The following is an 18,509-nucleotide window of genomic DNA, read 5'->3' on the forward strand; positions in this document are numbered from 1 at the left end:
ACGGAGGAGTATAATACTACTCCCTCCGTCCCATATTATAGTGTTTCTTTCCTTTTAAGGTGTCCCAAAATATAATTCTTGTTTCCATTTTTTATTCCACACATTTTCATGATTTTTTTCTAGAAAAATTGTGCCACCATTATTTATTTGCTTCTTGGAAATAGTTTTTTGCTTTGTTTATTCAACTCAAAGGTTGAATGACTCATGCATTTAATTTTCTTTCACCACTTATGGTCATTCTCTCTCCTAAAATCAGCTTTTCCCCATAACATTTATTTTCAATACACAAACACTCTTTACATCTCTCTTAGATTCTATTTACCTTAATAAACGTGAAAAAATAGAATCAGGCACTATAATATGGGACGGAAGGAGTACTAACTTACTGCTAATTAATGAACTCTAATCATTTTGCAAAATATAATACTACTAACTTACTGCTAATTAATGAACTCTAATCATATTAACCAAATGGGTCCTTAATTAAAAGATCACAATACTTAAGGTGGGCCATTATAATCATTTTAGTTAAATTGTCAGTTTTTGTCACGTGTCACTAATAAGGACAGCTCCTGAAAAATTTCACAAAAATACCCACCCTAAGTATTTTATATTTGTCCCCTAAAAAAAGTATTTTATATTTGTTTTATTATTTTATATTTATATTTTTTGTTGGGTGGTTTACTTGGTCCTTTCCCATTTTCCCAATAACAAAAAGCAAGTCAATTTTCAAAAAGTGTAGAAGTAGAATTAGAAAAAAAAAAAGCAAAAATAAAATAAAGGGGAAGAAAGATTGTAAAATGATTGGGTTTAGAGCATCTTTTTTACGTACGAACTAACAATTAATCAGAGATAATATAATTATTATAATTAGTGGTGAACTTTTTTGGGTATTATATTGTACACGTTCATCCCGCTATAGCCTAAGACCTAAGTCTATGGGATATGATGAATTCAGAATTCCTTGTAGGTTGTATACTTGTATAGTAAGTCAGTAACCAAAATGGAAAGCTTTTAGAAGCCTGCCGACAAATTTTTTTTACTACTAACATACTGAAATCTAAAGTAAATATGATAGGAAATCTAAAGTAAATATGATAGGAAACTACGCCATTTTGGATGATTGGATTCACAACCTTTTGCTTTAAATTCTCATTTATTTTGATAGGTAGATTATTAAATAAATTAGAGTTAATTTTAAAAAAAAAAAAATTGTAATAAGATATTATTGTACAAGTGTGGAGAATAATTGCGTTAACCTGATTAGATTAACCCTGTCATCATATATTTGTAATAAGACATGACTTTTGAAAAGCAATACCATTATCACAAAAATGCTGAAGAAGAAGGGAATTATCAAATTCTCTACCTCCATCACTTTGGAAAATTTTGATTTTACAATTAAATATATTTTCCACCAACTTTTGAAGCACAAGGAATTGAGAGTGAGCATCCAATTTGCGACGTAATGGATAAATCCATGAATATCGCGAGAAATCATCAACAATAAAATAACATAATATTTATAAAATTGATTCGACAAAACAAAAGATTGTCAAATATCATTGTGAATTTTATATAATGGACAAGGAGAACAATGTTCAACTAATTCAAAAGGTAGTCGATGTAATTTTCCTAACTTACAACCAACGCAATATTCATGAAATTTTAAAGTACATGAGGTAGACTTATTCGAACATAAAGATCCTAAAACTCTAGATGAAATATGACCAAGACGAGCATGCCAAACGTCTCCAGACTCGTTAGTGGCCGGCTAGCAAAGCAAGATCAGACGACTCATTGGTGACAAGGGTGATTGGATAGACACCTTGCTTACTGGATCCCGAAGCAGAACCTCCCTCGTTGTCTTGTCATTAACAAAACCAAATTTTTTATCAAAACATACAACACAATCATTTTCTTGACACAACTTGTTAATTGATAATAAATTATGTTTCAGATTAGGCACATGACAAACAGAAGACAAAGTGAGAGGACGACTTGAAATTTTTAATGTCAATTTGCCAACACTTGGAAGAGGTAATATTTCCAACTACAACAGAATTTTACCTAGTGCAAGGGAGAATAGCAGAAAACTTACCATATTGAGGAGTCATGTGAGATTCAACTCCCGAATCCGGGCACCAAACTGAGTCTTTTACTTCACCACCAACAGACAGTGCAACTAGGCTCGAGTGACATTATTCGAGGAAGAAGGAACAAAGCTAGAATTGAATCGTTGAGGACAATAAGTAGCTTGATGTATGACCTGGAAACCAACAAAGACCACAAATATCGGAAGTAGGGGTAGATTTTAAATTGCAACTTTCCAAAGTATTTCCTGTTGAGGACAAACCATTAATAATAGAATCAATGCAAGGCATATAGTAAGAAATGACAAGTTAGAATATGTACTAATACCATTCTGACGTCCCCGATTAGCATGGTTATTGTTACCAGAACCACGAGCATTGTTGTTACCACCATTACCACGATTGTTGTTATTGCGACCATTATTACCCCCTTTATTCTTGTTATTCTTGTCACCTGAATTGTTTTTATTGGAAGAAGAACTAGAACTAGAGGACTAAACAACAACTAAGGCATGATGGGAGGATGAATCATACCCATCATTAGAGCCTTTAAGACGTTATTCATGAAGCAGTAGTTTAGGACGCAAATCATCAAACCTAAGCGAAAAAGGGATAATGAAGCAATGTGGTAACAATATGATCATACTCAGAATCACGATCCAAACCAAAGGTTGTGAACTGAACTAAGTTTTATTTAGACACAGGACATTGAATTGCAGCAAGAGAACCATCAATTAATTTTGATCTCACGTAAGTAACTATCCATAGACTGAGATTCAGACTTTTTAATGTGAGACAATCGCCCCTTCAATTCCATAGAACGTGTCATACTCGCATGCATGAAACGGTATTGTAAGCGATTCCAAATACCCACAGAAGTGTGAAAATCATGAAATCAGCAAAAACATCACGAGATAATGTGGCACAAATCCATGACTTAACTTATTGATCAATACGAGGATATTCATAAAAATGCACATTAGGAATCGAATAACCGTGCTCATCAAGTACAATAGAGGGAGGAATAGATGTTGAACCATCAACTATACCAAGCAACTGATGCGAATAAAGCAAGCAAATAATTTGTGTTTTCCATAAAAGATAATCTTCAGGAGAAGAAAGAGTAATGGTTAGCAAATTAGTGAGATTCGGAGCATACAACTGTGGGATACTTTAAAACTGGCGATGAAACGACACTAGTGTAAGCCAAGGAAACCACCCCCATGGAAGATGACTGCAAGGAGGGGTGATGAAACCCAGGCGTAAATAGCAAGGAGTCACGCACAGGAGTGCGGTATTGCTGCGGGCTGGGGTTGGTGACACACCAAACAGAGACGTAGGTAGCGAAGGCTGCGCAACAACCAAGGAAGGCTAGGCGGTGAGGCCCGTAGACAAGGCCGAGTAGGGTAGTGTGGGATGCACGATGGAGGTCGCATCCATGGCTGAAGAGGGTTGCGTGGGCTGGGCGTGCAAGCCAACAACCACGACTGAGTAGGATGAAGGGCTTGCCGAAGCAAGCGAGCCACGTGAGGAGGGATGCATCATGGAGGAGGCAACAACATCGGAAGATGATGTGGCGGAGGTGGCGTCCATAGTGGAGGAGGGAAGGCCGAAGGAAGGAAACATGGAGAAGGAGAAAAAATATGTAATTTAACCTAGGATGTGATACCATGTACAAGTGTGAAGAATAATTGTGTTAACCTGATTAGGTTAACCCTGACATCATATATAGAGTAACAATACAAACCTAATACGAATAGAAATTCTTTCTATCTTGTGTTCATACAATATTACACTAATAATTATTTACTATAAGTATATATATGCAATTAAACAGACCTAAGCTCTATTAGAGTTTTTCAATCCAAGTCCAAAATCTAAGATAATTCCCTACTCCGGTCCTCCTTAACCCAAACCGCTACCCCTTTTATAATTCTTACGCATGTAACATTGTAGATATTTGTGTTTACAGATTAGAATTCAACATTTTAATTAGTAGCAAAAATGTAATAGGAGTAAACTTTCAACGACGAGGGAGTATCTTAGTAATTATAAATTATTAGAATAGGTTGTCTAATTTTAGCATAAAATTAGACGAACCGAATACAAATTTTTTTATAAAAATGTGGCACGTTCTATTCTTACTATTGGACTTGGCAGTGGCTAATTTTCAGTTAAAAGTAGGCGGTTTCTTACAAGACCAATTGTTTAGTAATACATGATAACATTGAATATATACATGAAGGAAAGTCTAATAAATTATGCAGATAATGCAAACCCCATACTAATTTTCATCTTCCCTCCAAAACTAGTGTGTAGCATTAGGAGCATTTAAATTTGATTAAAGATACCATGATCTCTAATCAAGAGACTTACCTCTAGGTACATATGCAAGGGAGGCTAACAAAAGCTCTTGGCACCTTCTACCGGTTCTCCGTCCCACATTTCCACTTCCTCAGCATATCCTTAATTATGTGATTAATTGCTCTATTGATGAGACACTACAACTAACAATAACCCCACGATTCTCAATATTCCTAGCTACCTCCACTTCTTGCTCTAAGCTAAGCCTCTATTCAGTAAACACTATGAACATATTCTTTAAAAAAAACACTATGAACATATCTTTGTAGGACAGCTATAGTAAGATTTACACGTGACATAATAATAGTAGGACAAGATTTTCTACTATTAAATTGATTTCATACTTAAATAATTACCATTTACAAGTTTGTAAACTTAAATCCTCCGTTTTTTTATATGATCCATTTTGACTTTTGACTGTAACCATATACATGATATGTCCATTCTTGTGATTTATACTTAAGTAATATATAGTCGTATGAAATGAGTTCTTATTAGATTCGTCTTAAGGTATATTTTTCAAATATCAACTTTTTTATGATTTTTTGTTTATTGAAAATTAAAAATATAAATAATGTCCCAACAAATGTGTGCAAAGAAAATTGATTAACTATTAAAAAAAAGAAGTATTTTACAAGCATTTATAACACTATTTCGTGTATTTTCAAAATATTAATTATTATACTTCCTCCGTTTCTTTTTACTCTCTACACTTTTCATTATGAGAAGTTTCATATTACTTGCTACACTTCTTTTTTGGGCAATAAACTCTCTCTATATCTCTTCTCCCACATGGGTCCCTTTTCTTTTTACTCTCTACCTCTTTCTTCTCCAAAAATTGCCTAAGAGTCCGTAGAATGAAACGTGTAGCGAGTAAAAAGAAACGGAGGAAGTATTTAAACTTCTTAATACTTCCTCCGTTTCTAAATAAGTGCAACACTTCTTGTTTTCACGTTTGTCAATGCATTATTTTAACCATTAATATATTTAATTATCAATGAGTAAAAATTATAAAAACTTGATATTAAAAAAATTCACATTCAGACGAATCTAACAAGATCCCACATGATTATGTTTTTCCTAAAATGTAAATCACCAAAGCTAATTAAAGTTTAAATTGTGAATAGTAAACAATATGCAAATGTTGCACTTATTTAGAAACGGAGGAAGTATTTATGAAGCTAAACTGAGAGGTATAAAACATGCATTGCTAAATCATCGACCACATATTTTTGGACATTTTATGGTGTATGAACGTTATAGCCTATAGACATAGGCACATAGCTAGGGACATTGCCGACACTAATGACTAATCTACAAGAAAGTCAAAAGTAAGAGCTTTTGCAAATTATTGGAAGTGAAAAATTCTTTTGATGATCACGTCACTGTGCTACATTTGGGGGCCATCTTGAAATAACCACGACCTTTTGACTATTTTAACCCTCCAAGACTAGCCGCCACACACTCATACATTAGTGATTAGTACAATAATCTCACACAAGATAATTAAGTGTAAATATATTATTTAATTGATAGTACAATTCATAATTACCTTCTTGAAACAATGTCTTTGTAAACATTTGATAAAATAAAATCTTTAATTCCTTGGAGAAAATATAAACCTACAAATTACAACTTTTTCATGTGTTTTAAGTTATCTTTTTTTATGAAAAAGCCCAAGATAAAACTGACCTAATAATAGAAGTATAATCATCCAAAATCATACAAGTTGGTTGTATTTGTGGTCTCTGTGGTAGCACCACTTATATGTGGCAGTGGAACCATATGTCCATCTCTCTGCTGTGTTGTCAGTCCCAACTTTATGAGAATGTAAATGGCAAGTGTTGACATACAAACATAAATGCGAACATTATATGACAATTTCAACTACAAAAGAATCCCTCATTTAGTGACGAGATGAATTAAGTTCATGTTATCGAGTTTGTGTATTTCCTGTAAAAAAAATTTGTTGAAAGTCTTGAAAATGAAACCCCTATTGAGTTAAACATCAAAATTATTGACTCTGCGAAATTTCGAGAGTAAAAATTATACTTACGGCCTGTTTAGTATCGAATAACAAACTATGGTCATGTTCGAGAATCATAAATGTTAAGAAAACTTTGATGCTAATGTCCATTAAGGCCCTGTTCGTCTGGACTGAGAGAAAGAACCGATATGAACCGAACCGAATTAAGAGAAACTGGATTATAGAAAAAAAGAAAATGAACTAAAATTAACCAAATGAACTGAAAATAAGTCCAAAAGAACAAAATTTCAGAAGACAGATATTCGGAGACGGACAAATGTAAACAAGAGAAGCTATTCCTTATTTCCTTGACCCACAAATATTTACACAATCAACTTCCCTTCATTCTTCTACCAAACACTAGTAAACAGGCAACATTTCATTGGATTAACAAGCAAAAGTTCATCAGCAATATTTAACTCAAGACATAATAATCGATGAAACCTGTAGTAAGCTTTTCGAGTGACAATGTGTAGGGAAACTAAGGCATTGCCGTACGCTTTAGCTTCACTCCTATTAAAGTTGGTTCCAACCACTACCAAAGCATCAAAAATATCAGAAATCAAAACGAAGTAGACCCACTACCCATATTCATATTCACCAAACATTTCATACACCTGCAAATCGCATTAAATACACTATAAAATAGATTTAAATTTAAAAATCTTGTCGATCAAAACACACTCTAAAATAAGTAATCTTTGATCTGCTAAAATTCTCTCTCCATATAGGAGTATTTAATGGAAACAGGGCTAGGGCAAATAATGCTCTAGGGATCTCTCCAGCACACAAGTAAATGTAAGATGCGTGAAACATGCTACGAAAATTGTACATTAATCCTGTAGAAGCCAGATGAGGTAGTGCATGGCCAGCAAATATATCATAATTAAGTACGAGACACAACATATATATAATTTACAACCAGGTACTCGACGTACCATTTGACGAGCTCAGATGAATCTAAGTTAAATTTATTATCTATCCAGAACACAATTACAAATGACATTTTCCATATAGGGAAATTACCTACTAGTTTACTATAGAGGCAAAAGCATCAAAGTCACAGCATCCGTCCGATTGCAAAGGGATTGTATCTGTGAACAAGAGAAAAAATAATCAGTGGTGATAAAAGAATATAAACGATTTGTTGATTGCAGGTTTTAAATTGGTAACCAGTTCGAATAGGTTGGAAAAGAATGATTATGATCTTCATAATGCCATTAAGCGTAGCTCAAATATCTTTTTCGGAAATCATAGTTCATATTTTGGATCATATACATGATGTCAGAAAGATCTGAATCAGATTGCATCAAATGTCAAATACTAGATATAACATTGCTTTCTTAGATTATTATTAAATTTTTGTGGCTGTGGAAACTTCAGCAATCTGCCAACTATTTTCCTAACAAACAATAGAAAGCCAGAAGTGACAAGCAAAGATACATATTGAATACTTCTATTTGGTATTATAGAGCCATCAAACATATATAATTAGATCACCTGTCATATTAGAAGCAAAGTCTAGGATAAATAGACCGATTTCAAATACCAAACCAAAAAGCCATATACAGAAATAGGCTGGGTATCAAATACTTCTTTATAATATATGTAAAATCAGTATATTTGAATTAGTATCCTAATCCAACTAATTTGGATTCAATATACAATTAAGATCTGATATTAATTTGGATTTTTGAGAATTCGGATGAGATAACAGATCAAATTATAGATGATTCTGGAGAGTGCACTAAAGCAGATTCTGTTTATGATAAGACATCATGGACAAGTGTTCATTCCAAACCCACTGATGAAAACAACAGTAGATTTACATGGAATTATACACGATTATAGCAGCACAGGGCTAAGTTTTTACAATGCATACAAAAATAGACATGTCTTACATAGCACACTTTTTAGGAATGTAAGGACTTGTAAAGAGTAAGGCTATGTTTAGTTCACCTGAAATTTTCTGATCTGAACTTATCTGATCTGATTTGATTACAAGATCTTATCTTTTAGATTTTTCTCAATATATAAGAACAAATATAGTCATGTGGGGTCTTGTTTGATTCGTCTCAATGAGTACTTTATTAATATTCAATTATTATAATTTTTACTAATATGTAATGAAAGATATTTAATAGTAATAGTGATTTTTAAATATAAGCATGATCTGATCTGAACTTATTTTTTATGATCTGATTAGATCTGAAATAAGCAAAAATAAGGTAAACAAAACATAGCCTAAACTCAACAGAAACACCTCCCAGTGACCCCTTGATTACTTAAAAAAGCCATGTGCCATCTCATAAACCTGGACTCGAAGCAATCCACCAAACATATTTCAGGCATAATAAAGAGACAAGGGCTAATGATACTTCTCTCAGTCTATTTGAGGCGCAACACAATAGATATATACTAATGTACACCTTTCTAGGGTACTAGATTGCTGGCCCATGTCATACACCGATACACAAATTAAAAATTTTATAGTGAAAACTACTTCCTCCGTTCTTCATTAATTGCAACATTTTAGTTTTCACGCTTGTCGATGCACAACCATGACATCAATATCTTTAATTAGCTTCTAGTAAAAATTATAAAAAGTTGATATATTGAAAGTATATAACGAGACAAATCTAAGAAAACCCTATATAACTATATTTTTCCGTACATAAAAATCACAATTGATGGTGATTGGTGATAAGGTTGTGTGTGAATAGTGTAAAATTCCAATAGTTGCAATCAATAAAGGATAGAGGAAGTATTTAATAATACTATTGAAATATTTCTTCTTTGAAATAATTACAATTTTAAAGAAAAATTGTAAGTGTCAAATATACAAAATTTGATCGAATATAAACATTATTGAAAATATTATATATGATCAGTAATTTGAACTACTTCCTATACTATCATAAGCCCTTTATTATGATCACACATAATATTTTGAAAAGGTTATATATGGTTAGTGATACCAAAATTATTACTATATTATATTCATATTCTTGGTTACATATATAGGGTGAAGTTCCTGTGAGAACCGCCCTATGGTGCGAACTTTACGGCTACTGTTGGAACGTGTAAATCGAGGGTCGTGATCTGCATGCAACACAAGTTCAATTTATCCTTGTGTCCCAACTCCCACCGAATTACCGTCGATTTGCATGATCCAACTGCAAAAACCCACTGAAAAGTCTCCACCCTTCACCAATAGTGATTCAATAACAGTAAACAACCCAATTTCCTTGAAGCTGATGGTTCTAAATTGCGTTGCATATCCGTAGAAGGTATATCTATCTATGATTCAAGTCACATCAGTTTCCTGGCAAATGATAACCAGGTGTAGATAAAGGCAATCATGATGTCATTAACCAGAAAGTGGAAATATTTTCAAAAATAAACAAATGCTTATTTTTTCCAAATTATGAGGCATCACCTGCTCACCAAAAAATGGTGTTCAGGGATCGATGGGGCAGTTTGGTTCAATGAACAAAAGGAATCACTCCAAGAAGCTAAAGTCCAGGGAAGAGATTATTTGGCAAGGAACGCAAAACAATTTCAATTTTTTAAAATTTTGTTTGATCATCAAAATGTGAAACCACACCCATGTAGCAGAATTTCCAGAAGGTTCAACCATGGTGGAATTGAAATTCCAGGCATTTCCAGGTGAACAGTAACTTCTATTTAAAAAAAAAAAAACTACTAGAAAATGGTGGGGAAAGAAAAAATGGTGGAGAAAGGAGGAAGAGGAGGAAGAAGGGTGGAGATGGTGGAGGAGATGGAAGAAGATGGGAAATGGTGATGGTGGTGGGATTAGATGAATGAGATAGGGGAAGAAAAATAGAAAAATCACAACACAAAATACACATGTAAAAAATGGGCAGGCATTTAGCTTCACAGAATAGGAAAGATGGTGCTTTGCTTTTGACACCAGCTTTAGACAAAGAGGGAGAGGTAGGTGGTGATTGCACTTGGGGCCTTTGGGGTATCTGTACCAGTAGCAATGGTGGTTGACTAAGAGTCTAGGACGAAGTGATTGATGGTGTGGTGATTTGGGCATATGGCAAAGTTGGATGAAAGTGATTTGGGCCATCTGTGACTTGTGGTACTGCTACATGTTAGCCATCTGTGACGGAGCTGTGTTGGTGAGACTAGGGCAACTTTGAGGGTTCAAAACCTGAACTCAAGGAATATAAATCTCAGGAATCCTTATACAACCACCCCAAAGCAATTAAAGTAGAAAGGACAGTTCATAATTCTCTTCACCTTTCTTGAAATCCTTAAGCAATAATCTCAAAACAATGAAGTGGTTCTAATTTAAGAATTTGGAATCACACAATCTCTACAAGTAGGGGGAAACAATGACAACCCAATTGGACCCAGTAATAAATGATGGTAATAGGAATATATTTAGTTCGTAAAGTAAATCTCATGTCAATACCCATAGTAATAGATTTTCATTGCTAAGGATTTTTTTCTTCATAATTTTTTACTACTCAATACCACCTCTAAAATAGTTATTGTGGCAATTAAAAGAAAAGTATTTGGGGATGGAGTATGGACAAGCATTACCAATACCATGCACACTTGACACTGCCATGCACTTCTTCACACAGTTACCTATAAATTCATTTCCATCAGCATATTTTATCGTCACGACCAAATGAGCTCTAAGAAGACACAATCTCCACAAAGTAACAAAGTAGGGAGAGAAAAGAACACTAAGGAGCTGAATAGTTACTGGTTAGGGGGTTACAAGAATTGGAAAAGAATTTTATACCCTTGTTTACTCCTCTAAGTTGAACACCTGACCTTAAGTTTCAATTACCCCAGTCACCTCTACGCCCATCTACAGCAGTCGAGAGGAATCAGACAGTCATGAAACAGCACTGCCATATACGGCCACTAAACGCCTATCATCTCCGGCAACTACAAAACCACCAGTGCTGAAATCTCTCTCTCTCTCTTCATGCCTTCTCTGCGCTCGACTTTTCTATCTCTTTGCATCTGGACTCTCTCACCTAAATCTCAGATGTAATATATCTCCATCTCCATAACTCCCCCACCTCCTTCAACATAATCGGCGTATAATAATACGCACCCTCCTCTTTCCGCATGAATCCACAATCAACGGCCATCACTCACCTCATATCTCATAGAAAGAGAGAGAATGTGATACAGAGAGATCATTTGAAGAAATCTATAATGACTGTGAGGCAGCAATAGCTGTAGAGAGAAAACAGCAGAAGGCAGTGGCAGTGGCAGTGGCAGTGGCAGTGGCAGTGGCAGTGGCAGTGGCAGTGGCAGTGGGATGAACTAGGTTGGTTTCTGAAAGCTGTAATGAAGGAATTGAGGGGGTGTATATTTCTTTGCTTTTGCCTTTCCTAGTTTCTTTACTTTTCATTGTCATGTACCAAACATCCCCTAAAGGAATAATCACAAAAAGTCCCCATAGGCCAGAGCAGAAAAGCCTACCACAATGTTACTAAACCCTGACGGATTTTACCAATATTAACCATAAAGCTACAAAACATCCATTCAATAAGCTACAAACCACTGCCTAAAGCACAGAAACAGACACATGCACACACTTGTATAGTTGTATCCCATAGGAGAGCTCAAGTTGAACTAAGTATATTGTCTATTTGTGACTAGGGGGACTTCAAATTTGCAGAGAAAACTGGGGCCGTAACATCAATTTTGAGGAATGGTCTGAACAAAACGATACAAGCGAACCATCTTTTGGTATTAAAGGGCTCTGATTACTTGCAAAAGGAAACACTTAGTAAATAAGCTGCATTTTAAGCCAATTAATTTGTTACATAACTTCTAAATAGCTAGTCCATACCAAATTCATCTAAGAACATGCCCATTCATGCTCCAAAAAAACATGTCATCCCTCTCTCTCATCAACTTTCTCTTTCATCTTACAAAAGTTTGTCATGGATTATGATCTATTTTAACAAATGCACCCCGCTCATGGCCCAAAAAGAAAGAACATCATCCTTCTATACCCCACTTCTTACTATACTCCATTCCATTTTCTCTCTCCTACATCAATACATATTTATACCTTTTGATATTTATAATATCATACAAGATTATAAATAAATTATTTTATATATTGAAGATCCTAAATAAATTCATTTGGTAGTAATTAATTTTGATTAAAAAGCTTCTTCAATAATTAAAACTTCCAAAAATAATTATTCCTGTGCGTACAATGTAGAGAGAATAATTAATTTCGAAAGTGTCAAAATATAGCAAAATGGAATTCTATTTATAGATCTCAAAAAGATAGGACCATTGGCGAAATTATTACTTTTTTTAATTTGTATTTTTTAAGTTATTCATATTACAAAACTTGTATTATAAAAAATAACATTTATGACACACTGCCACATGTCCACAAATGGTTGGCTTAGGTAATAAGATGACCAACCATGATTTGGGTCATAGGATGACCAACCATGGATTGAGTCATAGCATGACCCAAATACAAACATAAAGAAACCATGGATGCGATCCCATGTTTTTTTAGCAAGGTTCATGACTGAAATTGATATCCAAAAAAACCATGAGTGGGCATGCTCTAACAGAATCCCAAGAAATGAGAATTTTAATTTGTCTAAATCAAGGGACAACAATGGTGTGAATTACAGTGCTATATCAGATTAAGAGGGTCAACTATTTTCCCTGATAGAAGATATCTCAATCAAGGAAAAAAGTAGACAAAATAAATGAAGAATGATCATCAATCATGCCCATATATTCAGTGATAACTGACCTTAAACGCTATGAGTTGATAACAGAGCCAGTACTAACCTTCAACATTAAACGCTATGAGTTGATGCAATGGCCAATATCATCCTCAGTCGGAACCAGAATGCGCAGCACATGGTGCTTGCGTCCTGTTGTCACCCGCATGATTCTCTCCTGAGCCCACAACAGATCCAGCCCCATTTTGGGTAACAGGGTCATGAGCTTGACTGCTCTCAGAACTGTCAATTACAGTATCATTGTTGGGTCTCTCATCATCCCTAGTTTCCATACGCTCCATCATTCGGGAGACAGTTGCAATTCCAGCATTGACTTCTCTCCGTACTTCAGAACCGATATCAGACATAGGAGAGTTGCGGGAAAACCATCTTTCCTTCCACCCTCTTGTGCTTTTGGATATAGACTCCTTGTACCTTTGTCAAAAGACCAAGTAAATAAAACAGAAAAGATATCATAAGACACATTACTGTGTTACATCGACTTTGGGGATACCAGAGAATTCATATTTCAGGTGTAGGTATATTCAAAAGTTTAATACCTCGTAGACACTGCATTAAGCCGAGACTTCAGAGCTTCCGAAAACGATTGGAGATCAGATGGGCCTGCTCTATCCTGACTTCTTGGAGAAGATTGATTGGGAGACCTCCTGATACAATAAGACAGGATACAGATAGAAAGTTATGATAATTGTTTTGGAAACAACGAAAAATTAGATGTTATTTCTTCCCAAAAAAAGCAATACACTGTACAAATACATAGGCTGGATTTTCCTTTCGTTTCTTTGCTTGGGAAGGGGGGGGGGGAGATTTTCAGATACTGAGGAAATTGTAACAACTAACCCACTGTCTGAGGGTGATGCATGACCAGCAGAGATGGCACTAGTTCCAGAGGCATAAACCATATCTGTGTGGCTTGAATGACTTGGTAATGATAGATAAGGAGATTCTTCACCCCCAATTCTAAGCAGAGAAGGTGTAACAAGAGAACTGGCTGGAGGAGGTTCAGCTTGCCCTTCTTCAGGAAGAGATACAGGACCAGACTCGCCATTAGAATGACCAGAGAACACCAGAAATTGCGGACGACTTTGAGTGGATGATCTCCCCCTATGACCTTCTCTCCTAGCAAAATGGCGAGCACGACCCATTGCTGCTGCAGCAGCCAAGTGCTGGATAATGCGCTCCTCCAGTTCAGCATCGTTAACACCAACTGGCAACTGTAATGCATATAGCTGCGTGTGAAAAGAAGTACATCCAAAAGACCACCCCGGAGGAGAAATGGCAATACAAATGGGATGGAAAGAGTTCTCCACTTACATGCTGTATCTCGAAATTTCCCAATGCTGGATGGTGAAAAATCGCTGCATTTCTCGGTGGATTAAGCCTGAGGTTTCTCTCCTGTACTACACCATCTAATAGTTCTTGGCTGCAAAGAGTCCAAAAATTTATAAGAAAGCAAAACAAAGACAGAATTTGCAGTAATAATACTTTTAACCAACAACAAATGCATAATCACAGAAAGATCATTGAGCAAACCTTGTAGGGTCTTTCAAGCTGATAGGCTGCCAACACATTGGGCACTGAGAACTCCTCTGACACCTGTGTATACGTAGGACTCAATTATCTTGACATCATAGTCAGTAATAATCGCTTGAATTAGAAATAAATTCGAGTGTGTAAGCAATGTGACTTCATCATTAATAGCTTGCATAACTTCAAGACTAGGAACTTCACCACAAACATATAACAGAGTAACTTTTGCTAGCTCGTACTTGAAGAATGGTACGCCCATAAAAACACGTTCTAATATCAAGTATTGTTCATACTTCATATTATATTACTCCTATTACTTGAACCATCATTCTTCAATTAAGAATATATCAATTCCTTCTCAAATAAGGACAGCACAAATATTTCCCTGCTTTCACAGCAATAGCATACAATCACAAAGAGAGATGCTTCGCAGTTTCAGGACACTTATCACAACAATGAACAACCAACTCACAGAACATAGCATAAAAAAAATTCATCTCATCACAATGCCAATTATACAAAGCATGGATGATATCAACTCTATAACAGTCAGACAGCTATACTCCTCGTCTCATCCCAAATAATAATAAAGTGATGAAAATCCTGTCAGGCTTTGTAATACCCATGCACTAACTCGATGGACCATTACAATTAATGTATCTATAATCTCCCTCAATGAAAAATAACAGAGGTTTCTCCAACATAGAAGTGTTCTGTGCAATTGTCGCGCCATAACATAGTTTCATCATTCATAAGATTCACACATAGGAGCCTAAACAGGTCCCTGACAGTTCTACATACACGAAAACAGGGAAATTTTCAGCTCATTACCATTCAAGAATACACTGAAGATGAAACTCATGCTTACATCCCGTCACCTGCAACGATGAAAAACATAAATTAACAATCTTCATTCAACATTATGAAAAATTAACGACAGCACTTCAAAAAATCCATAGAACAGGAATTAGCACAATTTATTACAGTCGAAGGATCGCTATCGCAGAACTCCTCAAGACAAATACTACAAGCATCATCACAAGCCTCTTGAATGCCACCTTCTACAAATGCAGCCGCCGAAGTTAATTTCGCCTCCTCTAATTTCTTGTTTTCCTCCATACTTGGAGTCAGAGCCTATCGAAACACCAAAAATAACTTCTTGATCACCATATATCACAAAAAAAATCAAAAAAATCCTCAAACACAATCAAATTCTTACTCAAATAATTCAAATTGACAACATCCACTGATAATCAAACAACACAACTTAATAGTCAACTCAAATTATCCAAGTAAACACAAGTCAAGCCAAACGATCAAATCCAAAGCAAGATAACATAAACAGCAATCAAAACAAAAAAAAAACAAAAACATCTAATTCAAGCTAAAATTCACTCGTATGACCTAGAATTCAAAAGTACTTCCCCAAATTAATCAAAATGATAACATGAAAAACTTACCTCCATGAAGTAAATTGGTAAAATTAGGGCACAAAAATCGATGAAACAGCTTTAATTGAAATTCACAAATAGATCGAAGTTCAACTGAAACGAGATAGATAGAGATAGAAGAAAATGAAAGCAGAGAAAACCCTAGAGAGAGAAAGTGAGGAGGAGAGAGAAAGTGGAGAGAGAATATGGAGTGGATGAATAGTGAAGGAGAAAAGAGAAGACTAGTCTACTTTAGTTCATTCTTTTTTGTTTTTTTCTGACTTTTATTTATTTATTATATATACTTGTTTTATTTTTAATGTTATTATTTTTTTAACGCGGTGACTAAACCCACGGAATATCAAGACTTTAGGTAGGTCGTTCGTTCAGCTTCTTCCACGCGGCAATTTTGTTTGATGTAACCATCATAAACAAATACTAAAATAGTTTTGATCATTTGGAGTTTTAAATCATAATTGTCTATTTTTGCCTTAATTGTATTCCACTATGTTTGAGTTTAAGGTATATTCGAATTAGGTTTTCTACCAAATTAAAGAATTCAATTGTTGTTATTATAAGTGGTCCAATTACTATTAACTATGAGCTTCTATAAAAATTACTTTAGTTATAAGGAAAAAGCTAAATGCAGTTTTAAAGGCTGCTATAAGAAGCTAAAAATGAAAAAAAAAAAACATTAATTGATTATTTATTACATAAATTAATGCAAACTTTTGATATAAATTTACAACTAATCTACACTAATATATTAAAAGCGTTCCTAAGAACGTATATGTGCCACGTGTCACTATCCCTCATCCAATAATATTTTATTCACCTCGTTCTCATATAGTAAAGAAAAAAGAATTGTTGACGTGAAGATTCGAACCCACAACCTCAACTATGAAAGAAAGAGATCCAACCATTATTCCACCATACCATTATTACTTTTTCAATCAAAATTAATGATGATATATAAATAGAAAACTTTGAAATTCATATAATGAATGAGATGAATTTTTTAAATGAGTATGAGATGACTTATTTAATTACTACTAAATTGTAGCACATAGAAAATCCGGGGCATCGCCCGGGCCCAAATACTAGTTTCCACTTTAAACAATGTATTTATATTTATATGCAACCCTAAGTGTTGCATATAACATAACCCTAATTATAAACTACATATGATAATGTTGGTATGTAGATATTGCTCTAATCAATTTTGGGTTTGTAAAAAAAAGTATGGGTGGAAGTTTGATATACTTTTTTTTTATTTAGGTCTAATCGAACTTTATCCGGACAATTTGGATTCTAATTTTCTAATCCGAATCCAAACTAATTAGTTTTTGAGTCAAACCCAACTCCATCAAAATTTTCAGACACTAGATTGAATATGATCCGAATTATCCATTCTTTTAAATTGTATTGTTTCGATGAAATAATTTAACACGAGTATCAAATTAAGTGCTCAATAATAGAGTAATTCATACAATCCCATAAAAATTCATTAATAAACTAATAACAAGTAATAATTCATTACAAACTCATAATTCATCACAACATAAGGTTCAACTAGTGGTGTCAATCTGAATCACTGGGTGGGTTTGGGTTGACCCAACTTGGATAGTAATAATTTGGGTCAGTAGACTATAAGGTATGTTACTAATTAAGTTTTAGGTATGTTACTAATTAAGGTTTATAAGTAAACTAATTCAAGATAACGATATTGTACTCCATTTAAGGTTTTTTTGTATCCATATGAGCCACGAAAGCAGTACAAAAAAGGGGGAGGGGAGATTCAAACATGTGACCTATCGTTCACAGCACCTCAATCTTAATCACTAGGCCAAGACATCTCTGGTGACACACTCTAAAGATAAGTTCACTTAAACAAATGTAATCAAATTGTTACTTAATTGAGTGATAGTTGTACAAGTAGCATTATAAGGAGTTTAGGTTAATAAGTAATAACCATAAATAGGGTTGTACAACTAGTAGATTAAGGGCATGTTCTCTCCGGCATAAAACAGCTGAACTGAACTGAATTGAACTGAACTGATCTGAACTGAACTGAACTGAAATGAATAGTGATATGTGAGAGTAAAAGTATTGTCAAGAGCTGAACTGAACTGAACTGGTCTGAACTGAACTGATCTGAATTGATCTGAACTGAACTGAACTGAATTGAACTGAACTGAAAATAAGCTGGGGAGAACAGGCCCTAAAAGGATACATGTAATCTAATAATTTCAATGATATAGTTTATTATGACATATAGGCTTGT

General features: G+C 34.6%; 1 protein-coding gene across 2 annotated transcripts; it reads right to left on the reverse strand.

The window, feature by feature from the left end:
* Positions 1-7,298: 7,298 nt before the first annotated feature.
* LOC104899883 (E3 ubiquitin-protein ligase RHF2A) lies at positions 7,299-16,470 on the reverse strand. Of its 2 annotated transcripts, none has more exons than XM_048647842.2 (9): positions 16,256-16,470; positions 15,780-15,929; positions 15,627-15,673; positions 14,799-14,861; positions 14,580-14,688; positions 14,106-14,494; positions 13,805-13,912; positions 13,312-13,679; positions 7,299-7,577 (listed from the first exon to the last, which is right to left on the reverse strand). In XM_048647842.2, exons 1-8 carry the CDS (start codon positions 16,259-16,261, stop codon positions 13,358-13,360), a joined length of 1,194 nt encoding a protein of 397 aa, XP_048503799.1. In that variant the 5' UTR covers positions 16,262-16,470; the 3' UTR covers positions 7,299-7,577; positions 13,312-13,357. The 2 variants fall into 2 exon arrangements, with proteins under 2 accessions (XP_048503799.1, XP_010685476.1); XM_010687174.4 differs by having other exon boundaries at positions 14,106-14,479; positions 16,256-16,466.
* Positions 16,471-18,509: the final 2,039 nt, after the last annotated feature.

This window comes from Beta vulgaris, chromosome 7 (assembly GCF_026745355.1).
Source record: "Beta vulgaris subsp. vulgaris cultivar EL10 chromosome 7, EL10.2, whole genome shotgun sequence".
Taxonomy (NCBI): domain Eukaryota; kingdom Viridiplantae; phylum Streptophyta; class Magnoliopsida; order Caryophyllales; family Amaranthaceae; genus Beta; species Beta vulgaris.